The 25,286-nt window shown below is 37.3% G+C and overlaps 1 protein-coding gene and 1 long non-coding RNA gene across 2 annotated transcripts; both read right to left on the bottom strand.

The window, feature by feature from the left end:
- Positions 1-7,414: 7,414 nt before the first annotated feature.
- LOC118765752 lies at positions 7,415-8,322 on the bottom strand. The gene is made up of 2 exons (XR_005001627.1): positions 7,929-8,322; positions 7,415-7,621 (listed from the first exon to the last, which is right to left on the bottom strand). It is a non-coding gene; the product is annotated as an uncharacterized LOC118765752 (long non-coding RNA).
- A 1,378-nt stretch (positions 8,323-9,700) lies between these two features.
- LOC115231596 (regulator of G-protein signaling 1-like) lies at positions 9,701-24,800 on the bottom strand. The gene is made up of 4 exons (XM_029801605.2): positions 24,664-24,800; positions 14,311-14,396; positions 12,247-12,413; positions 9,701-9,899 (listed from the first exon to the last, which is right to left on the bottom strand). The coding sequence occupies exons 2-4, from the start codon at positions 14,363-14,365 to the stop codon at positions 9,735-9,737; spliced, it is 387 nt and encodes a 128-aa protein (XP_029657465.1). The 5' UTR covers positions 14,366-14,396; positions 24,664-24,800; the 3' UTR covers positions 9,701-9,734.
- Positions 24,801-25,286: the final 486 nt, after the last annotated feature.

Here is a 25,286-nt window from a genome sequence, read left to right as displayed (position 1 = left end):
TATATATATATATATGATCTTTTCGGTTTGAACGGCAGTTTTTTCTAGCGGTGTCATATGAAATTGTCACCCATAATTATGACCCTAGTATCGATCTATTGCATTTCAATCTGTTTTGGGGTTAGGGTTAGTTAGGGTGTAATGTCCTTTTTTTTTATTGTATATATAACATAATGCAAACGTGTAGCATTTTTGTACCTTCTGTTTGCAGAAAATAAAGAAATAACAGTAATAACGTTTTATAAATGTTGCTTGCTGCAAGTTGACTTCATTGCTTTCAGGCTTAGCTAATGGTATTTTCACACCCGACATCACAAAATGCGTCTGAATAAACATTGCCAGACAACAAATAGAGACTCGGACATTGCTTAGAAAATAATTTTCATTTTAACCTCGTATATAGTACGCACTGGGAATTTTTACCTTTAAATTTTGGGGGGAAAATGCGGATTATACTCGAGGAATTACGGTACATATTTCCAATGAGCCAGTCACTGGTTCACCGTATTTCTGGTAATGAGAGACTGACACAGGAATTTCGTTCAGAATAAACCAATCTTACAAGAGTCTTCATTCGAAAGCACCAGTTTTAAATATTTACTAGACTTACTACCCAGCATTACCTGGTAAAATATTCACGGAATTGTTTGCCAGTTTGTAGAATGGGAATTCACGGTACTTATGTATATATATTTAACCTAACTTCTGGAGGCTATAGTAGAAGGCACTTGCTCAAAGTACCAAGCAGTGGGACTGAACCCGGAACCATGTGGTTGGTAAGTAAGCTACTTACCACACAGCCACTCCTGCGCCTTCAAAAACTAAATTACAACAACTGAGATAAACCAATACACTTATCTTTTAATAAATCTTGGCAACAATAGCTGGCTGAGTATATGGCAGTGGCGGAGCGTGGACAGGGAGTCTAGGACATTTACTCTCCACGGACAATAACCCACCTACCCCTGAGGACAACAGATGATGATTTAAAACTTAATATATTTGAGACGTAGGCGTAGGAGTGGCTGTGTGGTAAGTAGCTTATTTACGAACCACATGGTTCCGGGTTCAGTCCCACTGCGTGGCACCTTGGGCAAGTGTCTTCTACTATAGCCTCGGGTCGACCAAAGCCTTGTAAGTGAATTTGGCAGACGGAAACTGAAAGAAGCCCGTCGTATATATATATGTGTATGTGTGTGTGTGTGTTTGCGTCTCTGTGTTTGTCCCCACCAACATCGCTTGACAACCGATGCTGGTGTGTTTACGTCCCTGTAACTTAGCGGTTCGGCAAAAGCGACCGATAGAATAAGTACTAGGCTTACAAAGAATAAGTCCTGGGGTCGATTTGCTCGACTAAAGGTGGTGCTCCTGCATGGCCACAATCAAATGACTGAAACAAGTAAAATAAAATAGTAAAGATGGGGTAATTAAGCAGGGGGAGATGGTAATTTCCTAGGAGTAGTTGGGGAATTGTCCTATGGGAGGTAATTGTCCTGGCACGGGACAGGGAGAGGAGTTTGGTCGCTCTGTATGGTAGCCAAATCGGCCGATCCTTTCTTTAAACGTAGTATGCCTTCAACATGCTACTCCACCTCTGAGGCCACCCTGCACTGGTCGCACACTCCATACTATCCAAATGGTATATGGTTTATATTCCATACTCACCGCTATGTGTTTATGCTACAGAGATTTAACTCTTCACAGCCAGTCCGTCTAGTTGTATAAGGATATCACTGGGAAATGACGCTGCAGCTTATCTTACACAGATATCACTGCTGGTGGCTATTCATGTCCTGATCCTTGGTTTTCTAATTGCCGAATAACATAAGTTTTTCCATCCTTTCTGTATAAATCTAACATCCCTGCAACGGACCTATGTCTCACTTGGGGGAATGTTGTGATATTGGTCGCTTATTGAGTAACTGGTCTTATAATTCGAAGGGTCCAAGAAAAATATGACAAAAAATCTAATCTCTCTATATAAAGCTGAAGTTGTCTGTGTATGGCAGGTTTGGTAGCCTTCAACTAACACTATCTCCTCCGAGACCCTGCGACGCAAGTTGACCAAAATTGAGAGTATGATAGAAGGTTTGCTCTTCCTTCCGTAGAAGAAAAAATTCAAATCGGACCATGTTAACACCAAAAATTATTTACATCAAAAAGGTGCTTTTTTTCTATGAAAATCCCTATTTTTTACGATTTTTTGACTGCTGTGTCACCATTTTTCGGTGTATTTCAACCAGAAAAATGTTCACTTAAAGAGAATAACAAGCTACATAATGCAAAAATTTGTACTTTTCAAAAATTCCAATTCTAAAGGGTCAAAACAAACCCGAGCAACGCCGGGTGATACTGCTAGTATAAAGATATAGTTTGACATACGCAAAAAAAAAAAAAGAGGTAAAAAATGGAAGATTTCTACATGTTTGACTACTTTATTTTAAACAAGAATGCTGCAATTAAAATGAGCTTACACTTACAGGAGTAGTAAGTAAAATGGATGAGTCAGAGTAAAATTTATGTTACAGATACCATTCTGCTATGATATAACTATAAATCTCTGATGCGCTGAATTGATATCAACTTGTCAGATATCATTTTGCTTATGCAGACATACTTTTATTTGTACAGCCTGAAAATGTTTCTGTATAAATTAAATGAGCCGATTAATAAATACGTAATCCATGTATAAAGACGGGTAGTTTGTGATGTTATAAACATAATCATACACTTAAATATAGATATGAGAGTCTGGTGGTGTTTCGTAGAATTAGGTCACGTTTGAAGCGGCAAGAGAAAAATGGTAAAATAATGGCAATATTTTTTTGTCTTTTTATAGGAATCTTTATCGTCATCGTCGTCGTTGTCGTCATCATCATCATCGTCGTGTCGTTGTAGTCGTAATCGTCATGATCATGATGATCATTGCCATTATAATCGGTGTAGGTACTACTAGCGAACAGCGGTCCCGGTGTGCGCACACGCGCAGTCGCGCAAGCTAGACGTGACTAGTCGATCCTACAACGACTACCTAGCAAAGTAAATAAAACACAAAATAAATGATTTTTTTTACACAAAGTAAATAATTTTTGGCTAAACAAAGTAAATAAAACACAAAAACACAAAGTAAATAATTTTTAAAACAAAGTAAATAACACACAAAAGCACAAAGTAAGGATCGACTAGTCATGACTAGCTAGCGCGAGTGCGCGCACCGGGACCACTGTTCTCAAGTAGTACCAGCGGTGTACTGGAAGAAAGACCTGAAGGAAAATAAAAAGCAATATTTTAGCATTCACTACTTGGCATCAAATAGATACCTGATGATGCATTTGTAAACGAAGCGAGGCTATTGTTGTGAACAGGATCTATTTACTGCTCGCATTTTGACTTACTTAAATCATATTAAATCGAATTACAACAAAGAAAGAGCGGGAAAGTAACAAACTTAGGCGTTGCCCGCTCATTTAACCTTCAGCAGATAAACGTTTCCTTGCTTGATTGAATTAGCTGCAAAATTTTAATTAGATCACTCCTCGCGCCTGCAAATTTTCTTTACGTACATGAGGACTTCCGTAACCAAACAAAAGCTTAAGGGAATGAAGACTGGTGTGAGCCATGTAAAAATTCAATGGCATTACATGGTCTTTCATTGTCTGATTTTACAACTTTTAAGTTGTTTAAAAGTACAATAAACCTGTACATAGTTTTATCCACCTTCCGTTGGTATTAGTCTTCTATTACAATGTATTTCGTCTGCCGTTACGTTCTGAGTTCAAATTCCGCCGAGGTCGACTTTGCCTTTCATCCTTTCGGGGTCGATAAATTACGTACCAGTTGCGTACTGGAGTCGATGTTATCGACTTAATCCGTTCGTCTGTCTTTGTTTGTTCCCTCTGTATTTAGCCCCTTCTGGGTAGTAAAAAAAATAGGTATTAGTCTTCTATTCCAATTGTATTCTCGTCTAAGATGTTTAATAGGAATTTAAAGCAATCTAGTGTTCAGTATTTGATCGACCCTTGAAACGTAAAAGACAATGTTAACTTTGGTGGGACTTGAACTTAGAACGTTAAGGGTTGTAACTAAATAATGCGGTTGTTTCGTTCAACTCTACGTATAAAAATTTCACAGTTGTACAATAGCTAAATTATATACTGCTTCTTCATATGAAATATTTCGTCTCTGTTTTGAAAGCCAAATGTGTTTCGAAAGGACATGGTATTGTACATATTCTTGGAGCGAAACGAACGAGTATGATCTTTTGTATTAAGTTTTGAAACTAAACCTGGTATAGTTTCACTGTACTTTATACTGATTCTAATGTGCTCTGTATCCCAATCCTTATGAGACCAGTTTTATCAAAAGAGCGACTTATTCGTGTCTTTGAAATTCCATTTTCGCTGGGTTTTTTTTTTTTCTGTGGCGTTTACAGATCTCCAGTTGAAATTATAAATTTATCATTTTTTGTTCCCTCACAAAAACCCCCCACCCTTTAAACTTTTTTTAGACACCCACCCCTTTTGGCTACGGGGAATACGAATCTGCAAAAAAATTGGCAAAAATCGACATTTCTAAATTACCACCCCCACACCCATTTCCTTCATTTTAAAACTTTTTTCACAATTTTTTTTTCAAAATATGCGGAAAAATACGGAGATTATGATTCTGAAAAAATTTTCCAAAACTCTTAGTAAAATTTTTTTTTTTAAGAATTTTTTTTTTTTCTAAATATGTAGAAAAATACGGACGTCATGATTCGGACAAAATTTCAAAACATTTCTGTACTTACGTTTAGGGTTTTGGGGTTAGAGTTAGGGTTTTAGGGTTAGATTCATGGTTTTAGGGTTAGGGCTTTGGGGTTAGTGTTGGGGAAAAAAGTCAAAATTGAAGAAGTTGGGGGGGGGGGGTCACAATGCCGATTTTTGTCAATTTTCCGGAACCTCCATATCCAAAAGCGGGGATTTTTGGCAAAAAAAAATTACAAAAATAAACAAATTGGGAGAAAATAGGGGGGGGGGGAGACAGACGGAAGTCTTTCCCTCATATAACTATAGCTATTCTTAACAGAACATTTGTTGATTATTTCGTAATATCTGTGAGAGTCTGGGACGTGTGTTAATCAGTATGATACATAAAGCATTAATTAACGAAAACCTTGTATGTTAAACATATAGTGCAGTAATTTGTAATTAAAAAAAGTTTTCAGGGATGTATGCACAAGAGCTTATCTTTATTAAGGAGAAATAACTATAATTAACCTGATAATGAAAAATCAATGTTTAGCTTAAATTTTAGCTTGGTTTTTCGTGCCGAATTTTTTGATTCCTGATGTGTAGCGGTACATTCAACGAATCTGCAATTCAATGTCCATGGAGTGCAAGAATATGAGGTTTGTATTTTATTCATGGAGACGACGATAGAATTTATTTTTTATAGCTGGTTGGGTCAGAGTAATGCATACTCATAAATAAAATTGTTATACCAATATATTTAAGAATCACATTTATTATTACAAGAAAACGGTTGCCAATGAATTTGAAATTTTGACACGGTTGCCTTCAACAGACTAACTTATTTTTTTTTTGATTTTCAAGGGCTTGTATATATTTTTTGATCATCATGTGAGTGAGGGTTAGTGGTTGCATTGTAAATGGTTTAATAGTGTATTTCTCTTGTGTATAAAGAAACACCTTTATATGCTGCAAAACCCACTAATAAACAATACCTGCATTGCAACCACTAGCTCCCACTCATATGACAAAGTAAAAAATATATGAGAGGTCTAGAAATCCCCCTTTTCGCTCTAAAAAAAGAAAAACTTTACATGTGAATAAATGCAAGAGAGCCAAAATTTTGAATTACCAACATTTTCCTTGTAGATACATACACACTACACACACACACACATTTATATATGTCATATTTAAATATGTATATTTGCATGTATCTATCTATCTATCTATATATCTATATATCTATATATATATATATATATATATATATATATTCGCCATGATAGATCGCAAGCCACTACACATTCTTTATTTTCTCTCCTTGTTTCTTTCTGCGGAAGAGCGTAGGCTTGAAACATTAAAGACTTTTTCCCTTCCTGAGCGTTATACTAGTACCTCTGTTTGTTGTCTACACCACCTGTCTTCGTCTTTTGTTTTTTTTTTGTGAATTCTCCCTATATATATATATATATGTGTGTGTGTGTGTGTGTGTGTATATGATTATTTATAATAAAGATTACGGAGACTTGTTCATCCAGAAAATTTATTTCATGATTTTATACAGCATATTATAATGACCTCCAGACTCACTTTTATATGTGTGTGTGTATGTATTTGTATTATGTATTTGTATGTATCTGTTTTTATGCATGACACTACTTCAAAAACATGGTGTCTGCATTTATGTTCCATAAGTTAACAGTGTAATAAATACTGGTTTCAAATTTTGGCACAAAGCCAGCAATTTCAAGGATGGAGCTAAGTCAGTTACCTTGTCCCTATTTCTCAGCTGGTACTCATTTTATCGAGCCCGAAACGGGTGAAAAGCAAAGTCGACCTTGGCAGAATTTGAACTCAGAATGTAAAAACAAGAAACACTAATAAGTATTTTATGCTGCAATCTAATGATTCAGCCATCTCGTTACCTTAGCAGTATAATGGATATTTATTTCTTTAATGCCTACAGGGGTCTAAGCACAGAGGAGACAAACAAAGGGATTAAGTCAATTACATTGACTCCAGTGCATGACTGGTGCTTATTTAATTGACCTCGAAAAGATGGAAGGCAAAGTCGACCTTGGCAGAATTTGCAATCAGAACGTAACGGCAGACAAAATACCGCTAAGCATTTCGCCTGGCGTAACAATTCTGCCAGCTCGCCACCCTCTGTAGTGTAATAAATATTAACCTAATATTATTAACATAAAAAAAAATGAAGCCTTAAAATTTCATTATATCTAGATTAAACATTATAATAAGGTGTAGGAGTGGTAAGTAGCTTGCTTTCGAACCACATGGTTCCGGGTTAAGTCCCACTGCGTGGCACCTTGGGCAAGTGTCTTCTACTATATATATATATATATATATATATATGTGTGTGTGTGTGTGTGTGTGTGCGTATGTATGTATATGTCTAAAAAAAAAAAAGACAAATGCAAGGGAAATAACTCGTAACGATTTCGTACCATTAAAAGCAGAGATAAAAAAAATAATAAATAATAATAATAATGAAATTATTGTATACAGTGCTCAGGTGCACCACAACTTGTCAGAAGATAAAATAAGTTGTTACATAATTATGAAGTAAGGTATTTTGAAGACTACCGACAATAACCAGGTATATCTAAACACACATTTCATTCATTATAATTTTCAAATAACGTCAATAATATACTATTTTAAATTCAAAACTGACAGTGCAGTTTTTAAACACAACTGATCCCGTATCCATTCAAAAAGTAATAAAAAAAGCCCCCCAAAAAACAGAATAAGTCTTGAAACAGATTGCTTTTAATGGATGAGATTATGTTCAAAAAGTGTTCTTCTAAAGAAATTCTTGGTTAGAACGAAATAAGTCGTAAGGGTGATGACACAAACCTCTCCAAGGACTGGAATTATTGGAATAATACAATTTTGTTTTGTTTTGTCTGGGGAGAGTCATTTTCTTTTTGTGCCTTATAATGTAACACACTCACCGGTAAAATTTCCACTTATTTCTTATTTATATTTTCCTAAAATTTTCGTTGCGCCTTGCAACCTTTTCAAGGAAAATAAAAATAAGAAACAAGTGGAAATTTTACCGATGTGTGTGTTAAATTATAAGGCACAAAAAGAAAATGACTCTCCCCAGATACAACAGAACATGCTTCAACACACGAATTCATATAAAGAATCTGGCAAACCAAATCCAAAAACGAAATACAATTTTGTTTAAATCTCTGCTTTTAATGACACTAAGAGTTTCAAATCTTCCTCTTTTCTTTTACATTTATGTATGCATACATATAAGATTGTATGTATATGTGTGTCAGTGTGTTTATTTATGTGTGTGCATGTGCGTGTATACATAGTCAATATATATATTATATGTTTTTCATATATAAACATATATGCTTTTGTACATACCATATTGCATTATAAAATCATGTCTATTTTCATTTCATACTAAATATCTCCTACCATTCAGTTGACAGTGAAATCATTAACCAATAGTAATCTCTCTCTCTCTAAGGCTGAAGTTGTCTGTGTATGGCAGGTTTGGTAGCCTTCAACTAACACTATCTTCTCCAAGACCCTGCAGTGCAAGTTGACCAAAATTGAGAGTATGATAGAAGAAGGCTTGCTCTTCCTTCCGTAGAAGAAAAAATTCAAATCGGACCATATTATCACCAAAAATTATTCACATCAAAAAGGTGCTTTTTTTTTCTATGAAAATCCCTATTTTTTACGATTTTTTGACTGCTGTGTCGTCATTTTTCGGTGTATTTCAACCAGAAAAATGTTCACTTAAAGAGAATAACAAGCTACCTCATGCAAAATTTTTACTTTTCAAAAATTCCAATTCTAAAGGGTCGAAACAAACCCGATCAATGCCGGGTGATACTGCTAGTCCTTTATAATTCCATACCTACCAACCAACCAGCAGTTGATGTGAAATTCAGAAATTTCTATTGTATATTCTTCATGTATGAAATTCTTTGTTCTATTTTTGTTTTTTCATAATCATCTGGAGATCAGCATTAAGAAACTCAGAACAATGTTCAGCTTCCAACAAATTCTATCACTCTTCTTTAAATATTTGGTACTCTTTTCCCTTTCTGTTTCTTACTCTCGGGTCTATGAACTAACATATCATTATTCATTGTTCATAGCAGAGTTAAAAAGTTAACCAATCTTTGGACAATATAAGACTGGCAAAGATTGATAAGGTTTTTGACTCTATTATCATGAAACTATTAGAAATGGTTTGTTAATTTGTACACTGATTATCACTACACATATATATATAAGAATTTTTTGCGTAATATAAAAAACCAAGGCTGTATAGATATTAGAGCATTTATATTTATCTATAAGTGCTCTAATATTTACACAGCCATGGTTTTTTATCTTATTACGCAAAAAATTCTTATATACACACGCTGACATAGAACCAATGTTGAACCCTTCATTCGCAATATTACTGAATCTGGAACTTAACTATGGTCTGTCTATAGCACTTATTCAGCAATACCTGACACCTTTGAGTCTCAATGACACCATTATCTCCTATATATATATATATATAGTATGTGTGTGTGTGTGTGTTGTATAACACCAAAAAAAATAAAAAGCAGATGTGAGAGGCAAAAAATTTTAATATTTCTGTAGAATCTACAGCTGTTTCATAATTTACTTGCAATTAAATTATTAACTTTGATGCAGAAATACATATATACAATATATATGAACATACATTATACAATACAATCATATAGCAAAACAGTGATGTATACAGAAGAGAGAAAATTCACCTTCAGACTGCACTTTGGTTATATTAGTTATGCCTCTTTAAATCCAGTCTCTTCTATCTTATATTTCCACTATTATTTCAATAACTTGTGATACCAGATATTCTAGTTATTGTAAAATAATTGTATGTATATAAAACTCTGATAAAATACAAAGAAATGGGAGAATATATATATATATATATGTATGTATATTAATTTAAATGAGCACTTATGCACATGCGTTGGCATATTGTTCAGATTTCAAAAATCGAACGTAGGGATCCCGTTGCATGAAGTCATAGATTTCCTTTTGGGCATCATCAAAGACATTTCTATGAGCATTTGCTTCAACAGCTTTTACGGTTCTCTCTCTGTTTGGGGCCTTGAGATTTACCTGAAAATGTAAAAAGAATGAGAAGATAAAAATAGTCTGGAATTTGAAAAGGCAGTTTAGTCAATTTTATCTACGTCAGTATTTGACTTATATTTTATCATCCCCCAAAAGAATAAAAGCCAAACTTTATATCATCGTCATCATTTAATGGCTATTTTCCATGATGGTATGGGTTGGATAGTTTGACTGGAGTTTGAAGAATGAGAAGATAAAAAGATAAAAGAATGAGATAATGATAATGAAATAAAGATAATGAAATAATGAGATAAAAATAACGATAATAGAATGAGAAGATAAAAAGATCATCATCATCATCAACATCGTTTAACGTCCGCTTTCCATGCTAGCATGGGTTGGACGATTTTGACTGAGGGCTGGCGAACCAGATGGCTGCACCAGGCTCCAATCTGATCTGGCAAAGTTTCCACAGCTGGATACCCTTCCTAATGCTAACCACTCTGAGAATGTAGTGGGTGCTTTTTACGTGCCACTGGCACAGGGGCCAGTCAGGTGGTACTGGCAATGACCTCGCTCGAATCTTTTTACGCGTGCCATCGGCACAGGTGCCAGTAAAGCGAAGTTGGTAACGATCATGCTCGAAATGGTGCCCTTGTACGTGCCACTGGTACGGAAGCCAGTTGGCTGCTCTGGCAACAATGAGGGGAATGAGAAGATAAAAATAGTCTGGAATTAAAAGAGGTAATTTAGTCAATTTTATCTACGTCTGTATTTGACTTATATTTTATCATCTCCCAAAAGAATAAAAGCCAAACTTTATATCATCATCATCATTTAATGTCTATTTTCCATGCTGGTATGGGTCGAATAGTTTGACAGGCGTTGGCAAGCCAGAAAACTGCACCAGGCTCCATTGTCTGCTTTGACATGTTTTCTACAGCTGAATGCCTTTCCTAACTCCAACCATTTGCTTTTTATGTGGCAGCAACACAGGTGCTTTTTATGTAGCACCAGTATCAGTGGGGTTACCAAGTAACTTGTAAGACAAAGACCTGCTCAGCTGGGAGAGGGAGTGGTACTGTGGGAGGTGGCAGAGTGCAGGTTGAGGGATTAAAGCTTAATAGAGGGACAGAGATAAGTGTCTTCTTGAGGAAATTACTAAACATTACTCTTTACTCTTTTACTTGTTTCAGTCATTTGACTGTGGCCATGCTGGAGCACCGCCTTTAGTCAAGCAAATCAACCCCAGGACTTATTCTTTGTAAGCCTAGTACTTATTCTATCGGTCTCTTTTGCTGAACCACTAAGTTACAAGGACGTAAACACACCAGCATTTATTGTCAAGCGATATTGGGGGGACAAACACAGACACACAAACATATACACACACATACACATATATATACATATATATTTCTGTACTACCCACAAGGGGCTAAACATAGAGGGGACAAACAAGGACAGACAAAGGGATTAAGTCGATTACATCGACCCCAATGCGAAACTGGTACTTTATTTATCGACTCCAAAAGGATGAAAGGCAAAGTTGACCTCAGTGGAATTTGAACTCAGAACGTAATGACAGATGAAATACCGCTGAACATTTTGTCCGGCATGCTAATGTTTCTGCCAGCTCACTGCCTTATATGTATATGTGTATGTATGGGTATATACATACGCATATATATATATACATATATACAATGGGCTTCTTTCAGTTTCTGTCTACTAAATCCACTCACAAGGCTTTGGTTGTCCCGAGGCTATAGTAGAAGACACTTGCCCAAGGTGCCATGCAGAGGGACTGAACCCAGAACCATGTGGTTGGTAAGCAAGCTACATGCCACACAGCCACTCCTACGCCTATATTATAAAACATTTTATCCAATACTCTACAATTCTGCCAATCTGGCCATTTCTTTTATCTTCTACTTGTTTCAGTCATTTGACTGTGGCCATGCTGGGGCACCACCTTGAAGAATTTTTGGTTGAATGAATTGATCCCAGTACTTAATTGTTTTTAATGTTTGATACTTATTCTATTGGTCTCTTTTGCTGAACCACTAAGTCACAGGGACATAAACGCATTTACATTGGTTGTCAAGCAGAGGTGGAAACAAACACAGACATAAAGACACACACACGTGCACGCACACACACACACACACACACACACAAATACATGCATGAACACATACATGCACATGCACACACATACAATTTTGAGTCACCTTCTCACCCTTGTATGCCAATCCGGTCACTTATATGCCATAGAAACTAGATAACTGGCCCTATAAGGCCAAGGGCTTGAGAAACCTATATCCAGGGGCTTACTTTCCTTACAAGAGCTTCTAAAAGAAAGTTAACTGAAGACTACAGAAATACTTACAGCACGGGTGGCCTTTTTAGAAACATAGGTTTTCACAATGATACCAGCTTGCTTTGCGAGTTCATCATCATCTACATTATCTCGAAAGTTCTCTACAGCAAGCCAAAAGTCCAGGTTCTCATCACAGAATTGGCTTTTCAGATATTGCTTAAACAGTTTCACACCATCTGGATATAAAAGAAAACGGTAAAATTGTAAACTGTATTTGTTGACATAAAAGACACAGGGGCATATTAGACATGCCCCAATTTCAGCAATGCATATTCAGGGGAAAAGGCACTTAATGTTTTAAAGCTTATTGGAGGCTCTACTTTGTAAATAGGGCCAAGGGTGATTTTTGAGAAAGAAGTGCATACAATGCTATCAAGTATGGTACATACCAGATGCATTAATCCTTGACTAATTAATCACACGATTGTTGTAAACAAGTGTAAATGGATATTGAGTGTTCCTTCTCGAGCCATGCCTGGCTCATAAGGGCTGGTTTCCTGGTTTCTTTGGTGAATAGGTTCCCCACCTGGATGGGACGACAGTCCATCGCAGGTGAGCTGCTAGATGCAGGAGGAAAGAGTGAGAGAAAGTTGTGGTGAAAGAGTCAGCAGAAGTTTGCTATTACCTTCTGCCGGAGCCGCGTGGAGCTTAGGTATTTCGCTCATAAACTCACACATCGCCCGGTCTGAGATTCAAACCCACGATCCCTCGACCGTGAGTTCACTGCTCTAACCACTAGGCCATGTGCTTTCACGTAAATGGATATAATGAGTTAGTAATGTGAAGAAGTGGAGGCATGTGGCTTAGTGGTTAGGGTGTCAGCATCATGATTGTAAGATTGTGGTTTTGATTCCTGGACCAGGCGACGCGTTGTGTTCTTGAGCAAAACACTTCATTTCACGTTGCTCCAGTCCACTCAGCTGGCAAAAATCAGTAACGCTGCGATGGACTGGCGTCCCGTCCAGCTGGGGAACACATACGCTATAGAAACCGGGAAACGGGGCCCATGAGCCTGGCTAGGCTTTAAAAGGGTGCATTCATTATTATTATTAATGTGAACAAACATATCAACAAGTTGAAGATAAACAAAGAGTATGTTCTTATATATAAAAATGTCTATTTAAAAATCTAATTCCCCCTGATTGTAATCCCATGGGCTACTGTGTGTGAGGTGTGATTGAGAAAGACACCAACTGCTCTGTCTGCAAAACCAAGGCTGAGCTGGTGGGGAAGATCAAGAAGGTGTTCATAGACCTTCACAGTGACACAGTGTAGAATGCATGTACTAAATTCTGCAGTTGTCTTAAGATCGTGGTGGGAGTTGAGGATGGCTACTTTGAATAAACTGTTATCTCCCAGTTGGATGGTTTGACTGGGCTTGCACACTGGAAAGCTGCACCACACTCCAATCTGATCTAGCAGAATTTCTACAGCTGGATGCCCTTCCTAATGCCAACCACTCCGAGAGTGTAGTGGTTGCTTTTACATGCCACCAGCACAGGTGCCATTTGTGTAACGCTGGGGTGCTTTTACATGCAACCAGCACAGGTGCCATTTGTGTAACACTGGGGTGCTTTTACGTGCCACCAGCACAAGTGCCATTTGTGTAACACTCAGGTGCTTTTACGCGCCACCAGCACAGGTGCCATTTGTGTAACACTCTGGTGCTTTTACGTGCCACCAGCACAGGTGCCATTTGTGTAACGCTCAGGTGCTTTTACATGCCACCAGCACAGGTGCCATTTGTGTAACACTCGGGTATTTTTACGTGCCACCAGCACAGGTGCCATTTGTGTAACACTGGGGTGCTTTTACGCACCACTGACATGTGTACCAATTTGTGTGACACTAGTATCTGCCACGACTATGATTTTGCTTGACTTGATGGGTCTTCTCAAGCACGACAGAATGCCAAAGATCTCAGTCATAGCCTCCGTGAGGTCCAACACTCAAAAGAAGCTCAGCCTCTTTGCCTCTGTGAGACCCAAGGCTTGAAAGGTGTTCTTTGCATGCCAGCAGCATGGGTGCACTAAAAACAACTGAATAAAATACCAAAATATGTTGTCCCCTTACCTTCACTTCTGATGAGAAACTCAAATGACTGACCCCATGATTTTGGATTGGCCATCTTGGAATTGTTTCAGGCAGGAAAGAATAATCTGGAAAAGAAAGAGGAAAGATTTCTTGAACTCTTTACCATTTGGAAGACTTTGTCAAATGTGAAGCTTATTTATTCACCTTGTTTTGAATTAGTAATGCATCAGCTTGTAGATTTGAGATTTCAATGATGTGATTGTTTATTTTTGAAATGACATTGTAGGATAGGTTTGAAAGACTGGATGTGGCAGTTTGAATGTAAAGCAAGTAGAATATTTAAGATGGATACAGCTGGCTTAAAGGCTAAAGGGATAAATCACAGAGAAATAGAGAGGAGAACATCATTTAAACTCTGTTTTCTGTGCTGGTATGGGTTGGATGGCTTGGCAGGAGTTGGCAAGCTGGAGAGCTGCACCGATCTCCAGTTGTTTGCCTTGGCTGGGTTCCTATAGCTGGATGCCCTTCCCAACACCAACCGTTTTACAGAGTGTTCTGGGTGCTTTTCACATGGCACCAGCATGGGAATATATATAGAAACTATATAAAAATGAAGTTGAGAGAATGCATAGAGAGGGGAAGAGATTGTACGCAGAATACATCATCGATGTTTAATGTCCATCTTCCACATGCATGCATGGGTAGGACTGTTGACAGGAGCTGGCCAAGTTGAAAACTAACCCAAGCTACTGTGTCTGTTTTGGCAGGATTTTTACAGCATAGAAGGTAGACATTAAATAATAATAATGAGCACACACACACACACACACACACACACACACATATGGGATACAAATAAGATAATTTATTTTCAAACTCACAAACACTGACAGAACAGCAGAGACAGGATAAAATACATGAAACACATTTCAGTGCTTCTAAGGCAAACATTGGTTTGTTTACATTTATCGTGTGTGTGTGTGTGTGTGTATCGTTGGCAATTTTCTTTCTCCATCTTCCCTTTCTTGGAGATTTCCTTTTTTCTATATTTCTGACGAAAAGCTCCGCTCGAAATGTTAAAATCCTCCTTCTTTCTTTCCTTTCCTGAGCATCCAATAACACTATACTTGTTCCACGTCCTCGCATTGTTGTGTTATCTCTTTGTTCATGTTTGGATTAACTATATATATATATATATATATATATATATATATATTAGAAGAAATGAGGTAATCAGAAGATCAGATGGTTTATATTTACAGATATTTATTTATATATTAAATTTTATATATATATATCATATCACTTAGATCATTAGCGCTTTCTCCCATTCTAGTGGGGTTTTCAAATCAAATCAAACATATATATATATATGTATATATACATACACAGATATGGAAACATTTTATTCTCAAACATATAATAATAAAGCTGAATAGCATAAATGGGATGGAACATCCTTATATTGCAGAAAACTTTGTTAGCAGTCAGCCATGAGACTCAAACTCACATCTCTGTGATTACCGGTCATAGTGCTTTACCTTTAAGCTAAACTGCCCACTAACAAATTCTTCTGTAATTTTTGAACTTATAAATTTAGCTTTTATAGATGCTAAGTGTGAAATTACTATGTATGTAAACAAATAAGGTAAAAGAACATATAATAAATGCACAAACAAACGGAAAACAGGCACAGAAGGTCATGAAATCCTCATCAGTTGAGGGTCAAACACAATTAATGATAATACTGATTTTGGCCGATGCCAGTGCCACTTTGACTAGCTTCTGTGCTGGTGGCATGTAAAAAGCACCATCCGATCGTGGTCAATGCCAGCCTCATCCGGCACCTGTGCCAGTGGCATGTAAAAGCACCCACTACACTCTCAGAGTGGTTGGTGTTAGGAAGGGCATCCAGCTGCAGAAACACTGCCAGATCAGACTGGTGCCTGGTGCAGCCTCTTGGCTTCCCAGACCCCAGTTGAACCGTCCAACCCATACCAGCATGGAAAACAGACGTTAAACGATGATGATGATGATGATGATGATGATGATGATGGTGATGATGGTGCCAGCAAGAAGAAAAGCTGCTGGGAAACGGAACAAAAACATAGCAAGAATGGACAAACAATAAATGGATAGACATGCAACGCAAAAGCATGGCCACAGTCAAATTACTGAAACAAGTAAAAGAGTAAAAGAGTAAAAGAGTAAAGAGTATTTGAACATGAATAAATGTAGTTCAAGGCGGGACCATTAATGAATGGCTGAGAGGATGAGGATAAGGTAAATGAACAGGATACAGCTATAGAGCTGGACAGAGATTAAAGTGTGGATAATGCTCAGAAGAAAATCCTAAAGGATTAGAAACAGAAGCACAACAGATAGCGAAACAGGTTGAAGTGAGGGACCACAGAGAATATATATACATACACACATTCACACATACGCATTCACACACATACATATACACACATACACACACATACATGCAGACAAACACATGCACGCACACACTCACACATACACATACACACGCACATGTACATACAAACACAAACATGCACACACACACATACATACATACATACATGCATACATACATACATACATGCATACATACATACATACATACATACATAATTACATACATACATACATACATACATACATACACACAATCATACATATACAGACACATACACACTCATACCTACATACATACACACACATATACATACATGCAGATACACATGCAAATACATGCACACATATACAGATACACACATACAGACACATACACATACATCTATATAGATACGCACACACACACACATATAACTACATACACACTCATACCTACACACAGACACCCATATACACACACATAATCTAGTTGATATTTTTTGAGTTTCTAAAAAACTTTTATCTGTGAATGGGATATGTTTTCTTTTCCTTTTAAACAGTCAAATTTACCCCAAACACTGTGAAAAGTGGCAAGCCACAACAACAACAGTAACAATAGTCCCATGAACTTCACATCACATGATTCTGAAATCTGCCACAAAAAAATCATGCCAAACATACACACACACATACATGTATATGACGGGCTTCTTTCAGTTTCTGTCTACCAAATCCACTCACAAGGCTTTGGTCAGCCCGAGGCTATAGTAGTAGACACTTGCCCAAGGTGCCACGCAGTGGGACTGAACCTAGAGCCATGTGGTTGGTAAACAAGCTACTTGCCACACAGCCACTCCTATGCCTATGAATAATTAAACACAAAACGATATACATAATTATTACACTTTGGTTTTTTGCTGAATTTTTTCTTGAGAACACATTCTTCGTGGAAAATGGCGATTTTGATGTCTATATCTAGCATATATGCTGTCCATTTTTTTTTAGTGGTCAGTCCTCTAAATTTTGTATGTAAAAAAATTTTTAATCTTCGGAATTTTTTAAAATATGCTAGGCCACTGGTTTTAATTGATTAATATCAATTTCTACCCTTATTTAATTTTAATTATATAAATATATATTTAATATATATAATTACCTTCTACCTAGACTACAATTTTGATCTCTTCTTTTCCTTGAACATTTAAGCCAATAGAGAAATCTAAACCTCAAGATACTCAGTGACAGACAAAATTAAAAAAATATATTTCTTAGGGCCTGAAGGAATCCTTATACTCATCAACATTTACACGTACCTGTACAAACACTCTCAATTCCCAGAATCTAGAAGCAGAGTAAAATGGTAACAATTCTAAAGCCCAACAAAGGCCCAAATGAATTAACCTAAATGAAGAACATCACAGAGATACATTTTCCTTCTGTGTATATCCTAAAAAATTCTGGAATGTTAATGTTGGATTTCCCTCATTTACACATTTCCACTCTCCAAATCCTAACATGGGTTCAGACCTGCACATAAACTATTTGCAAACCTGATATAGAAAACACACAATGCCTTTAATAACAAACAAAGCTGCAAGATGGGTGTGAGACGTTTTGGCACAGCTGTTTTGGTTCTGTCAGTTTGGCATCACTGATTCGATACAAACTTATTTGTCATCAGACGTTTTAATGTTTTCCTCATTTTGATCTCTCTGTTTATTTCTCTTTATGTGAATTAGCAGAGGAAAAGTGTTCATGTCAATTCTATGTGTATATTTCTGTGTGTGTGTGTCTGTGTATTTTGCTTTCAGTGCCAAAAAGTATAGTCACCAAAAGAGCCATGGCTAAAACGTCTAGTTAGCCATGCCAAATTGTCAGCATCCAAACAGCTGTGCCCAATTGTCTCATTCTGCTCCTATATATATCATTCTTATTTCTTTACTGCCCACAAGGAGCTAAACATAGATGGGACACACAAGGACAGACAAAGGGATTAAGTCGATTACATCGACCCCATTGTGTAACTGGTGCTTAATTTATCGACCCCGAAAGGATGAAAGGCAAAGTTGACCTCGGAGGAATTTGAACTCAGAACGTAACGGCAGATGAAATACCGCTGAGCATTTCGCCCGGCACGCTAACGTTTCTGCCAACTCACTGCCTTATATATATCATTCTATCAACCACATCAGCAAAGCTTTCAAATCCGTTTTTTGTCATCAAATTATGCACAATCCGCTCAACCCATGTTTAAAAAAAAAACAACACAAAATGCTGACAAGCAAATTATTTATCAGGTCAACAAAGATGAACAGTAAAATGGACCTGGGTGGAATTTGAACTCAGACCATAAAGGGACAAAACTAGATACTACTGCAAGTAATTTTTGTCTGACACTTTAATAATTCAACTCTCCGTCATTTTCTAACGATTAAATAATTTTAAAAAAAAATCGATCCTTGGATATCATTTAGCACAGCTATTTATAGTGTTTAGTTAATCAATAGATTAATTAAATCATCTAAAAGTAATAATCACATGTTAAGTGTTATGACAACAGAGAAGCTGAATGCACTTTTTAAATCCCTATTAGTTGTAAAGATAATCTGCTAAGATGAAATCGTGCTAGTAGATGAAGCAGTAGTAGTAGTACTGGTGGTGGTGGTGATGGTTGTAGTATCGTTGCTGTTGTGTAGCCCCAGGTCAGCCATGATCAGACAGACTGATGGCATTTAGGTGCTCAGGCAAACGACTTGGTGCAACACATGAATCCATGCCCTTCTCTCTCCTTCTCTCCTTCTTCTTCCACCTCCTACTCCTACTCCTGCTCCTGCTGCTGTTGTTGTTTAGCCTAGTGTCAGCTGTAATTGAGTTAACCTATAATTCTAGTTGTGGCCTATGTTCTAATTGTGACAATCTCCTCTTTTTCTTTTTTTCTCAACTGGGGTTCCCTGGAACTCTAGGGTTTCGCAAAAGGTCCCTACTGCAAGACAGAGTAAGATAAGCTAATGCTAATTTCATGATATATAATTATATACACACTCACACACATATATATAATTATATATATTATATATACATATTTATATAATTATATATATCATATATATATTTATATAATTATATATATATATATATTCTTTTATTTGTCTGTCATTTTGACTGCGGCCATGATGGAGCACTTCCTTTAGTTGAACAAATTGATTCCAGGACTATATATATATATATATATATATATATATATATACACACACAGATATATAGAGCACCGCTTGACTGGCATCCATGCTAGTGGAGTGCTAAGAGCACCATCTGTGAATAATTAAGCATTACATTTGATAGAGTAATCGAAATGCTAAAGGATTAATTGGCAAACACTCATTAAAACAAAACAATATTATTAATTGTTAATTTTAATTAATACAACATGCCGTATGCCCCTCTCTGGCTCTTCTATTCCAAATAAAAATGGTCACTGTTTGTCTGGAGCAACAGCATGTATGCTGCCTTAATCTAGGTCCATTTTGGCTCAACAATTTCTCATACTTTTGTGATTTTTATTGTCTCCTGTCTTTTACAAAATACTTTGATCAGACAATCTGCCTTCAAAATGGTAGCACAGCAGTTAGAGTGTGTGCCATAAGGGACAGTTTTTGCATTTGTTGTCTCCTGCCATTCTGACCTCCATACCGGCTTTTGGAGATTAGGCTGCTATTTTCTAGCAATTTGGACCAACCAAAGCCTTGTGAGTGGATTTGGTAGATAGAAACTGAAAGAAGCCCGTCGTATATATATACAATGCAACAACCACTACTACAACTTCTGCAACCACATGACTGCCGCTGCCACCACCACCACCACAACCACCGCCGCCGCCGCCGCCACCACCACCACCACTAGTAACATTACAAGTCAAGTACAGAGCCTTTACATGACTATTTGAATTGCTAGAAATAGCAGCCTAATCTCCAAAATTGCTAGAAATAACAGCCTAATCTCCAAAATTGCTAGAAATAACAGCCTAATCTCCAAAAGTAGATTAAAAAATGCTTTCACCATAGAAGCATCGTCCAGCGTGGGCTATCGCCATCTCCCCCTCCCTAGCTACCCTACTGTTCCAGATATCCTGCTCTGATAATTGGTGGTGACTTGGTCAGTGAATCCTGTGATGGTCAACAATCAATAGCAAGATGAGCTGCTATGGATCACACTATTCCAAAGTATGTATGTATGCGACTGGGGACCAAATGTAAACTTGTATTCCCACTGAATCTCCAACCATGAGCTCTACACCTCAACAACAAACGATGACTACAGTTATGGCTTCTGTGCTATCCAATGCATTCGCTCCCCAGTGGAGTATTTGTCAATTTTGCAAGCTGGATTTTTGGGTTGCAGGCAGAAGCTTTTTTTTGCCTGCCGGAATGTTATGGTCAACTGTCGGATGTGGTCAGCATTCAACAGAAACATAATCAACTCACTAGTCAGAGCCAGCTTAATCTACCCCAAGTGACGGCCCATGTTTCACTGCCATGTAGCATGGCTGTTCATACACATGCGTCATACAGTCTGCCTTTTACTCTGAGCGAGAGGCCCTTTGTCACCAGTAGAGGTAAGAGCTCTTTGAACTTTGCCCACTGAATCTCCAAACATGAGCTCTACACCTCAACAACAAATGACGATTACAGTTATGGCCTCTGTGCTATCCAATGCATTTGTTCCCCAGTGGAGAATTTGTCAATTTTGTAAGCTGGATTTTTGGGTTGCAGGCAGAAGCTTTTTTTTTTGCCTGCTGGAATGTTGTACTTACTTGTACTTGTGACGGCGTTCACCCAGGGCGGGTTGAGCCAGCTTCTTCTCTGGTCCTAATGGCATCCCGAACCATGGTGGCCCACGCTTGACAGTCCCGTGTGGGGTCACTGGAGATAGCGAGCCATTCGCAGTTCCATCTGCGCAGACTGACCTGAATGTTATGGTCAACTATTGGTCAACTGCTGGAATGTTATGGTTGAGCCGGCTTCTTCTCTGGTCAGCTATTGGATGTGGCCAGCGTTCAACAGGAACATGGTGAATTCACTGGTCAGAGCTAGCTCAACCTACTCCAAAATGAACAAATCCACATGTCACATGTAGGAAGCAGTACACCTGAAACCCTTTGCAACCTTATAACTGCTCGCAATTTCCAACGTACATCAATGTCCAGAAATTCAAGCTAAACATAAAAAGAAATTGATCTCACTGATCTGGGGAAGGCCAGTAAAAACTATTGGACATTGGCATTCCTTTCACTATAAAACAAACAAAAATATAAAAAGAGTCACAAGCTTCTTGACCTGCTGTGCCCTTTGTCTCTTTTTGGTGCAGACACAAATGTTCACTGCACATTGGGACCAGCAGGAAGGAAAAGACAGGATGGTCATGGAAGGAATGCTTTTGATCAAGGCACATGAGTGGCTGTGTGGTAAGTAGCTTGCTTACCAACCACATGGGTCTGGGTTCAGTTCTACTGTGTGGTACCTTGGGCAAGTGTCTTATACTATAGCCTCGGGCCAACCAAAGTCTTGTGTGTGGATTTGGTAGATGGAAACTGAAAGAAGCCTGTCTTATATATATATGATGCAGCAACCACTACTACAACTACTGCAACCACATGACTGCTGCCACTGCCAAACCCACCACCACCACCACTGCCACCGCCACCACCACCACAACCACCACCACTACCACAACCACCACAACCACCACCACCATCACCACCACCACCACCCCTACCAGCAACAGTAACATTACAAGTCAAGTACGGAGCCTTTACATGGTTATTTGAATTGCTAGAAATAGCAGCCTAATCTCCAAAATTTAGTCCTGCATATCGGTAAAAAAAAAGACGAGATGATCAAGGCTGGAGTGTCTTTGACCATAGGTTTACTCTATCAACAGCAACAACAGTAGTAACTGTAATACTAGCTACAACATCTGCAGCAGTAACAATGAGGAAGAGAACAAAAACGAAAACGAGATATTGCAAGTCAAAGTGCTTCTACACAATCACACAACCCGCTAAAAATAGCAGTCAAATCTCCCTGAACCCACATCCTACGATCTTACATCAGGGGACTTCATATAATGTGGTCCTACATATGCTGTACATGAAAAATAGGCATATCTCTGCCCAGCCCCCACTTTGCGATTTTTTTGTCCTAATAACTTTCAGGAAAATGGATATGTTTGATTGAAAATTTCTAGAAACACCATTCAGATGGTATAGTTTACGATTATATTGGAAGTTGTTGTGAAAAAAATTTTCTGAGGTGAGGCAGGGAGAGGAGTTTTGGAAAATTCACATGAGTTATCTTTGTTTCCTCATATCTTACAGCAAAATGGGAATGTTTTATTGAAATTTTCTACAAATACTTTTCAGATGGTGTAGATTACAATTATATCAGAATTTAATGTGTAAAAAAAAAAAAGAAATGGTGGGTACACTCAGGCACATGAGTGGCTGTGTGGTAAGTAGCTTGCTTACCAACCACATGGTTCTGGGTTCAGTTCTACAGCATGCACCTTGCGCAAGTGTCTTCTGCTATAACCTCAGGCCGACCAAAGCCTTGTGAGTGGATTTGGTAGACAGAGACTGAAAGAAGCCCGCCGTGTGTGTATATATATATATATATATATATAAATGAAAAATAATATTGTAATACAAATGTATTACTTTCCAGTAAAATTAAGCCCCATAAGGGTAGAATTATACGTATAAAAATAGATAAGTGGTACAACAAGGCACCAATATTTACTGGAATATGCAGTGAAGCTATACAATAGCGTCGTATTGTCACAATTTATGTTCCTACCACTAGCTGAATGATAATTAAGTTATTTTACTAAATTCTTTGTTATATTTAAAATTTATTGAAAGAAACACAAAGCATCTCAAAATAAATACAGTAATGAAAGGGTTAAATAATGTTGTCTGAAATAGAGAAAAAGATGAGGTGGCTGAAACTAGAATACTTCAATCATAAATCTTGTTCATTGAGTGACTTGGTGCCTTTGACCATATCCGTGGACATATTTACAAAGTCAGAAAACAGCACAGCTCCCATGACTTTAGGAAACATTTTTTCATACTGAGAGTTACTGAAGCATGGAACAAATTGCCGGCATCAGTTGTTAGTTGTCGGAGCACTGCATCCTTCAAAACTTCCATGCTTCCTAAGATTTGTCAACACTTACACCTGATTTTCTTCCCTCCATACACACGCAAGCATGTATCTGACTCATACACTGTTCACTTTCCAGACATTTGTACATTACTGCAGATGCTTTATACGCACTTTCTGACAAGTTGTGGTGCACCTGAGCACTGTATACAATAATTTTATTATTATTATTATTATTTTATTATTATTATTATTATTATTATTATTATTATTATTCAGTAGTTTTATTTTTATAGCGTGCTTTCACTTCACTACCGAGCGCAGCTCTGTATGCCTTGGGTATGTGCTGTGATGCTCTGATGGTTATTGTATGGAAAGTGTTCTGCGTAGGATGTGTGCAGTGCCTAGTAGTGCAATTTTCTGTATGTTATATGTGTTTGTAAGTCCTGGTGTTTTTGTTATGTATTTGTCTGAATATTTTTTTATCATGCCTAATGCACCTACTATGATAGGAATTGTTTCTGTTTTTAGATTCCACATTCTGGTTACCTCTATTTCCAGGTCTTTGTATTTTGAGAGTTTCTCCATTTCTTTTAGAGACACGTTGTCATCTGCCGGTATTGATACATCAATTAGAAAGCATTTTTCTTTTCTTCATGATCTCTGACAACTATATCTGGTCTATATTATTATTATTATTATTATTATTATTATTATTATTGGTTAATTTGACCTGGGGTTAAACAACAATAGCAACATCGACAACAATAGTTTAATATTGTCTGACAATTTCGTGAAAGAGAAACTGTTAAAAAAAGTATCAACTTACTGCAGATTGATGTGGAAGAAGGTCGTTCTGTTTCTCTGGCAAGAATGAGGTTTTCTGTCTGTAGTTTGGTGTGGACAGTGTGATTTGATTAATAATAAAACTCCATCCCATTTGTGCCTCAGGTCATGTTTTATACACTATAAATCACCAAAGATTAGAGCGTTAGATAATCTACTCTAAATGGATTATGAGCAAAACGAAAAAGAAAAAAAAAAGAACTTAATTCCAGCAGAAAAGGTTAGAGTTAGGATATAAAGGAAAAGAATTAAAATCTGCTGTTTTCGTTATTTTTTTTTCTATTTGTGTGAATTTAATTGGAGTTAGTTAGTATGCTAGAAATAGCAGGGATCACGTGAGTATATTCTAAGGTTTATCACTTACCAAACAGCCATACCAACAAATTCATCTCTGATCTCCCACCTCATTTTTTCCAATCTAAATTCCAATATTATTGCAATTTCTGCCATCTGAAAGATATTTGTAGAAAATTTTGTTAAAAAAAATATTCATTTTCCAGAAAGTTATGAGGAAACAAAGTCAAAATGACACGCTTCTTTAGTTATACCTATTAATGTTTTTGTTATTATTTTGTCCCAGGTCAATCCTGATAGAGCAAACCTATG

The sequence above is a fragment of the Octopus sinensis genome, linkage group LG1 (assembly GCF_006345805.1).
Source record: "Octopus sinensis linkage group LG1, ASM634580v1, whole genome shotgun sequence".
Classification (NCBI taxonomy): Eukaryota; Metazoa; Mollusca; class Cephalopoda; order Octopoda; family Octopodidae; genus Octopus; species Octopus sinensis.
This window is presented reverse-complemented; position numbering and strand designations above follow the sequence as displayed.

Bases quoted from the DNA above. Each gene is read 5' to 3' on its own strand.
- LOC115231596 (XM_029801605.2), bottom strand. From the start codon at position 14,365: ATGGCCAATCCAAAATCATGGGGTCAGTCATTTGAGTTTCTCATCAGA. The intron at 12,414-14,310 runs GTAAGGGGACAA...TTTTATATCCAG, and splicing joins GTTTCTCATCAGAAGTGAAG to ATGGTGTGAAACTGTTTAAG. The intron at 9,900-12,246 runs GTAAGTATTTCT...TTACATTTTCAG, and splicing joins CTAAAAAGGCCACCCGTGCT to GTAAATCTCAAGGCCCCAAA.